At 35.4% G+C, this 7902-nt stretch overlaps 1 protein-coding gene across 1 annotated transcript in view; it reads left to right on the top strand.

Moving 5' to 3' along the window:
* The window catches only part of USP24 (ubiquitin specific peptidase 24), a 78971-nt gene extending 71069 nt beyond the window's left edge, over positions 1 to 7902 (top strand). The window contains exons 61-67 of the mRNA XM_029283976.1: positions 176 to 241; positions 1105 to 1171; positions 2108 to 2186; positions 2829 to 2904; positions 3118 to 3204; positions 3785 to 3895; positions 5884 to 7902. Coding sequence (XP_029139809.1) covers positions 176 to 241; positions 1105 to 1171; positions 2108 to 2186; positions 2829 to 2904; positions 3118 to 3204; positions 3785 to 3895; positions 5884 to 5946 — 549 coding nt within the window. The 3' untranslated portion in view covers positions 5947 to 7902. The remainder of the gene's footprint in view (positions 1 to 175; positions 242 to 1104; positions 1172 to 2107; positions 2187 to 2828; positions 2905 to 3117; positions 3205 to 3784; positions 3896 to 5883) is intronic.

Raw genomic sequence — 7902 nt, 5'->3', positions numbered from 1 at the left:
GCCTAGTTAAATATTTATTTTTAATCACTTTTAAATTTTGTATTGTATTGTATTATTGTTTTTAAACTGGCTGTAAGCCGCCCTGAGTCCTCCGGGAGAAGGGCGGGGTATAAATTTAATAAAACTAAAACTAAAACTAAACTAAAACTAAACTATTTATATTTTTGGCTTGCAGAATCAACTGGAGACAGCTCCACCTCATGAGCTGAAGAATATTTTCCATCTCTTACATGAGATATTGGTAAGTAATAGGATAAAAAGTAAGTCTCCCTCATGTCAAGCTTGCCTCTGTTGTTCTTGGAAACAGTGCTGAATGGGTATGCTATTGAACTTAGTACTAAAGCTAAGCTTAGTACTTTATTCTCAGCACTTTAAAATATACATAAAAATGCCCCCCAAAATTAAGTCGATGTCTCTACATATTAGGACCTAATTTATAAATGCCATATATTTTAGTGACTTTTAAATTATACTTTGGTAGATATGTAGCTGTGAATATATTAAAATTTTGTCTATTTTTTATTATCTGGCTTGACACAGCATTCTGCTTAAGCCAAAAAGTTTCTGTTCTCTTCTAATTGCTTTCAGTAGAAGCTGTGCACCACAAGCCTCAGTGTAACTCAGCAGTTCTCAACCTATGGGTCGCGACCCCATTTGAGGTCGATCGACCATTTCACGGGGGTCGCCAAGCAAGGCTGTCCGCCATTTTTTCCCCCTTTTCCGGCAGGTGCCTTACCTCCCTTGAGCTGGGCCAGCTGGTGGTCGGCCTGCTCCGTCTCTGCCGCTTGCCAGCTACGCCTCGGCCGGCGCAGGGGGCGTAACCACACAAGTGCGGCACTCCCGGGCAGGGAAAGTCCCCGACTTACAACCGGTTGGGTAGTCCTCAACTTACGACTGGTTTAGTCCTTGACTTACGACTGGTTTAGTCCTCGACTTACGACTGGTTGGGGTTTGCGGCATTAAAAAGGTTGAGAACCACTGGTGTAACTGATTAAGTGTGATAAAACTTTTTTATTTAATCATATCTCTTGTTTAAGTAGACTTGAACTGTTGTTGGATTTAGATTCAGCGTAGCTTAGCCTAACCTTCTCTGTTGTTTCACAGATTATTGAAGATCCTTTACAAATAGAGAGGGTCAAATTTGCATTTGAGACTGAAAATGGATTGCTGGGTTAGTACCGCTGCATAGAATTAGTAACTGTGTTTCAGAGAAAAGTGCAATGAATCCCAAAAAGATACAGTATTTTTAAATACCAAGAGACTTTAGTTATACTGTGCTTCTGGCTATAGACATTGTAAAAAGAAAGCCATGTTATTCTTTGAGATGGATAAAAATCAGGAGACTGGCAGCAGCTTTTCTAATTCTTTTATAAAATTTTAATAACATTTGTTAGTTGGGAAAAAGTACACCAGACTCCTGATGTTTAATTACTTGGGAAATCACTTTGAAATAAAGAAACGTTTTAAAAGTCTCTATATGCATAGAAGAATTTCTTTAGAAGTATTCAGAAAAAGAATTTAGAAATAAAATATATAATTCAAGAATGTTGTGTGAGATGAGCAACCATATAAGTATGATTTATGCATAATGTAAATAAACTCCTAAGGAGCTATTTCTCTCATTATGATAGCAACTTGATTCTTATACGGTATTTTGGGGCATTTTGATTACTGCAACTTAAGTACATGATATCGGAGAAATAAAAGATTATAAATTCAGGCTATGCTACAGATTTGAAATATCTGCAACTTATTTGCTAACATTTATTTTGTTGTATATTAATCTTTAAAAAGAATTCCTTTGTGAATAAAAGATAATGAGCCATAGCCTAAATTCAGACATTGGCAAGCTGATTAAAAAGCACCTTGGTTTGGCATGATGTCTAAATGTAAAATCATAGCTAATGTCATGGTCTGCATCAATTAATGCACCATGAAATGGAGTTTAACTGTGAACATGCAAAAGATACGTTGAAATAAAATGGAAGGTTTAAAAGAGCTGTAAACTGTGCTTGACACATTAGCATTGAGACTGTGTATAATCTGTTTGCTCAAGACAGTGACTACTTTTAGAAATTATTTTTGTTTTCATACCCTCTGTTAACAGCCCTGATGCATCATAGTAACCACGTGGACAGTAGTCGTTGCTATCAGTGTGTCAAATTCTTAGTCACACTTGCTCAAAAGTAAGTATGTAGTAAAAGTGAAAAACGATGCTATTCATGCCAGGTTATACACTCTTAATAAACTAGGATGTGGATGACATTTTAAATATCTTTTGTATCAAACTCAAAGCCAGGTGCAAAGGTTGGAGTGTTCTAGCTATAGAAAACAATGGGAGTAGCAGTTATCTCCCATTCTCTGTAATCTAGATAGTGAAATATTAGCATTGCCAGAGTAACTGCTACTGACTAGCCAACATACAGAAATATTGGTGACAGGAGCAATATTAACAAACCATTAAAAAGAATTGGGGGGAAATATTCTCATAGGAAAGCCTTGGGATGGGAAGAAAAACAGCATGAAGAAATACTCTGTAAATCTCAACAGAAAAAGGCCCACAGAGAGGACACTTTTAGTAAAACATAGGCTTGTAAATAGTTGTAGCTTGTATTGCTAATATCCTTTCAAAATATTTTCAAAATATTTTATCCTCCTTGCTTTGATTTGGCAGCAAAGTCAGAATTCACATAGTAAATACCAAGAATTATTTCTATATGACCAGAAAGGGAACCTCTTGTAAATTGGAATAATCTAAAAAGAAGAGGGAGCATAATCCTTTAATATCTCAGATACATAATTTTCATAATTTCTCTTCTCTCTTAAAGATGCCCTGCTGCTAAAGATTATTTTAAGGAGAATTCTCATCATTGGAGTTGGGCTGTTCAGTGGCTTCAAATAAAGGTAATACTTATTGTTAAAAAAACAAATATATACAGATACAATGTAATTCAGTGTTATTTAGTCTCAATAAATCCTCTTCCTGGGTCAAAAGTGAGGAAGAGGGAGCAGGAAATTTTTCTTTTTGGAACTGATTTCCTTTTGAAATCCAATCCAGTAACAATTTGCAGTTTGATTTTCGTTAATTAGTACTTTCACGTTTTCACATTTTTCTAGATGTCTGAACATTATTGGGCTCCACAAAGTAATATATCCAATGAAACCTCAACTGCCAAAACCTTTCAGCGCACTATTTCTGCACAGGTCAGTAAAACTGGTTGTAAATTTATTGCATTTTTGTTCCTTTTACTTTAAGAATAGCAATTGTGTTTTTTTTAACACCCAGATGAACCAAAGGGATTTTGCTAAGCTTTTTTGTTCTTTATGGAATTTAGCATACTAATTATATTATGGTATTTTGGGGACTATGCATGCTTAGAAAATAATTTGGGGGAGCTGTTTCAGAAGATGGGGAGATAAGTACTTTAGTACTTTAAAGTACTTTTAAAGCTTAGAGTATTTTAAAGCAGCTGCATCTTTAATGGGAATCATTAAAGCATCCAACTTTTGTCTGTCTCTTGAGATGGGGACTCAGAAGATTGCTTTTCTTTTTGAAGCATGTACTCTAAACCATTGTCTAAATATGTACAGTGATACATAGATATTAAGGCTACTATGTGGGAATATTATAAGTGAAATATTTTTTATTAATTTTTGAGTTGAAAGGAAAGATCAGTATATAGCGTGAATTCATTTCCAACTACTACATATCTTTTTTCCCAGTGACTTCCAATTGCATCTAAACACATTAGCTTAGCTTTTAGTTCTCACACTCTTCCTTTAGGACACACTGGCATATGCCACAGCCTTGCTGAATGAAAAAGATCAATCAGGAAGCAGTAATGGATCCGAGACCAGTCCGGCCAATGAGAATGGAGGCAGACATCTGCAACAGGTGCGTGGGATGGTTTTGTTTAGTCCGTGAGGTATATGCTTGACAAAAATCAAACAGCCTGTAAACCGTCTAGCAAAGAACCTATAGACATGGGAAACGCCTTACTCCAAGTTTTAAAAATTAGCCTCTTGTAGGGATTATGTATTATGTGCTGTGACTGAGAAGTGTGTATATTATCACTATTGCATCTGTAATATACTATAATACAAAGAAAGGGTTTACATACATACAACAGTCATAATACTAAGCATAGATCTACTTATCCACTTCATAAAAAAAGACTTAGCCACCTCAACCAACACAAGACAGGGACGGTCTCTGGCCAGAAACAAAAACAATGATCAGTAGAAGTGGAGGGAGAAATGGAAAGATTGAAAGACTGAAGAACTATAAGTCCATCAGACACAAGCTGGAATAATAGGATAAAACCTCACGAATTTAGGAAAACAAAAGAGGACTATGCAAGAACCAAAAGAAGAAGCAAAACAAATGTCAGTTTCCTTCCCTCCAAATGAACTAAATAGATACTAATAGAATACAGGGTGTCAATCAGAATGTTTAATGATTCCAAATTTCTCTGAAGCCGTTCCAAGGATTTTGATTCAATGTAATACCTTCAATTAATGCAAAGATTCTGTTTGAAGGAATAATTGAAATCAAACTCTTTGAATTAATTCATCCATCTGAAGCGTCACATAGTCCTAATAATAGCTTACGTGATGTGCTTTGTTTTTAAGGCCCTATTGCCTTCAGTGGCAAGCCAGCGCTAAAGGAAATGGCGAACATGGGCAATATTCAAACATTACGTAGCAGGTAAAATGTCACAATATAGTCATAGCAAGATTATATTATCACATTACACTGTATTTATATTACATCTGTCCTGATAGTTCATGGTAGTGCTGATCTAATTTATACTGTATTTATTTCTAAACTAACCTTTGATGTAGTCAGTTTTGAAAGTATTTCCTTAGATGAAATTAACATTTCACATTTTAAAATATTCAAATAAAAGCTCTATCAATAGCAATCTCGTTAGTTCATTAAACTGCATATGACAACATGGATTCTCTGCCCAGAGTGGCTAACAGGAAGACTTGTATATCTCTGCAATCTCCTGCTCATTTTCACCCCCAACCGGTATTAAAAGAGAGTTATCTCTGATCCTAGGTATGTTCTAAGGTCGTCATGACCTGGAGCCATTGACAGATTTTGTCTTCCATAAATTGGTTTAAGGGCCATATGTTGAGGGATATTGCTTTTTAATATAGCAAATTCCATACATACTTCCCTTTTAGTGCTCCTAATCATGGTGTGTCATCATAGCCTAACACAGGTAGTCCTCATTTAACAACTGCAATTGGAACCAGCAATCTTGTTGCTATCTGTCAAGATCATTCATATGACCTCACCTGATTTACAACATCAATTCCACTTTGGTCATTACGCACAAATCACCCATGGTTGTTGATCACATGACGGCAGCTTAAGACTTCCTGCCAGTTGCTCCATTAACTTTGCCTGTCCGAAGGTGGCTGTGAAAGTTGCAAGTGGTGATCATGTTACTGCAGAACACTGTCCATTGTAAATGCACGCCAGTTGCTATCGCTATCCCATGACCACCGGGACGCCACAACCATTGTACTATCATAAGTTTGAACAATTGCTAAACAGTTATTAACTGAGGACTATCTATATTTCACATTCAGTCCATTCTGCTCCTTTCGTGAAAAATTATAGGGTTAATTTCTGGTTTCCAAAAGGCAGTTGCTAAATGATCCATAGGGCTGCTACTGAAAAATCCCTTATAACAGGGGTCCTCAACCTTGGCAACTTTAAGCTGGCTGAGGAATTCTGGGAGTTGAAGTCCACAAGTCTTAAAAGTTGCCAAGGTTGAGGACCCCTGCCTTATAATACCTTCCAGCAATAACTAGTTGTTCAATTTAAATAAAAACATAAACTTTCTAATTCTTTTGTATTTTTAAAAGGGTTCGGTATCTCCCATGATGATTGGCGAACCTAAAAGTGACCTTGAAGATGTGGATACTTAATTGATGGCTGCAAGCTGAAGGAGAAAAGCCCCTCTGAAGTGGAGAATACCCAGCGCCTTTGTGATATGGCTGGAATCCTTTTGTTTTCACTTTTAGAGGAAAAGAAAGTAAATGCTTTCAAAAGATTCAATAGGTACTTTGTAATGAGTTAAAAGTATTCTTCAGTGGAGAAGTTCCAGCATTAGGCTATGAAAGTCTCCCGGCATCTGCTCTGAGTCTTATAAAGATGCTAGTTTAGGCATGAGTAAAACAAAACAAAACCCTGTCAAGATTCCACCCATTTAAGAACAGTTATCAAGTTATTGAAACTTTTATGTGAACATTTAATGAGTGAATGTAAAACTTTTGCTTTTCTGTGATGCTGCAAAACAAAAGAAAAATGAAAAAAAAAAAGACTTGGGTTTTATACAGAAGAAAAATCAGATTGCCTTTACGTATGAATGGCAAATTTTTAATCTTTTTTTGTTCGTTTGTTTGAAAATATTGAATAGGAATATTCAAAATTATGTAAAAAAAATGTGATTTACACTTGGCATTGTAAAATATTAGTTAAGAATAAATTTACACAAGGACTTTTGTATTTAATATGTCTCTAGGTAATTTGTATAGTGCTTTACGTAAAGGGTTGTTTTTAAGAGAGCCCTTTTATGTAAGGATGATTATTCCTTATGGAATGGTTTTGGTACAAGTTAGTCTGGAATTGGTAACCTTTTTTCCTGATGCTGTGTGCTTAAAGGGTAAGAGCAATAAAAGAGCTTTGTTTATTCCAAGAATACAATTATGGCATCAGTAGGACTTTTTAGAAAATGATGAGTAAGTTTAACAAAAAAAAAAGCACTTTAAGACAGAATTTTATTGCTGTTTGCCTCCTTAAATCATCCTTCTACTACTTGGAGACATATTGAATAAACCGTTGTGTTAATTATGTGATCTGCAATCATTTGCTTATACTTTTAAATTGAAAAAGTAGAAATTGGCATTATATGATTACTGGAGTAAAGTAGGGACGTTTCAATTCTTAAAAAAAATTTAACACAGGCAAAGGATTGCAAGCTGTTTTGCTTAGCTAGGCAGCACTTGAAATACAAGTGTAATTCTTTCATAACTGGAAACAAATTGAACTTAATATGAGTATGTTTTTGTTTACCACGTGAAATCTCTTAAATTACTCTCAACGCTTTTTCCCACACCAATTTTGAATCCCAGTTTCTTTTTTTTTTTCCCCACCTTTTTCTTCATTTGCTTTTCCTTTTGGTTTTGTTCAAGGATTTTGCCTTAATTTATACAATATACCATGCACATGAACTGGGGGGAGATGCTCAGAGTGCCTGGACAATTTGCCAAGTCAAAGGCACAAGCAGCCAAAAAGTGCCTCTTTTTTTTTTCTTTTATTACTGTTACAAAAACTGAACTGGCACACAAATTACTTCACTGTTGTGCACTAGTTGTGAATATAACAGGTCATTTCACTGTTGCTGGAAATAGCTGCACATCTTCCAGTTGAAATTCTCTGCCATACGGGTGAGTCAGAGAAATACTGTTAACAATGACGCTTCAGTTGAATGTCTTCTCTGAAGATAACACTTTCAATGAAGTTAGCAGAACTCAGATATTTTATTAAGCCTTCAAACATTTTAATACAATGTTTTAAAATTTAGAATAAATGTTGTTCCTATCCCATCCTGACTGTGTCACCCTATCTTCCATTTAATTTAAATGAAAGTAAGTTATAGAGCTGACCTGAAGAGAAAGGAATCGGTCCAAAATCATTTAAATTTGCATTGTTTCCTATGGAAAAGGGGATCTCATCCCAAATTGAAGCAGGGCATTTTTTCAGAATCACAAGATGATCTGTTTCACCGCTATACTTTCTAAAACCATTGCAAACTCTTTTCTGCTTCACTCCCAATTTGTAGAGAGTTAATGGCTATGGTTTTCAAATATAATATTTGGTCA

This window comes from Protobothrops mucrosquamatus, unplaced genomic scaffold (genome assembly GCF_001527695.2).
Source record: "Protobothrops mucrosquamatus isolate PMUCROS unplaced genomic scaffold, P.Mucros_1.0 scaffold304, whole genome shotgun sequence".
Taxonomy (NCBI): Eukaryota; Metazoa; Chordata; class Lepidosauria; order Squamata; family Viperidae; genus Protobothrops; species Protobothrops mucrosquamatus.
This window is presented reverse-complemented; position numbering and strand designations above follow the sequence as displayed.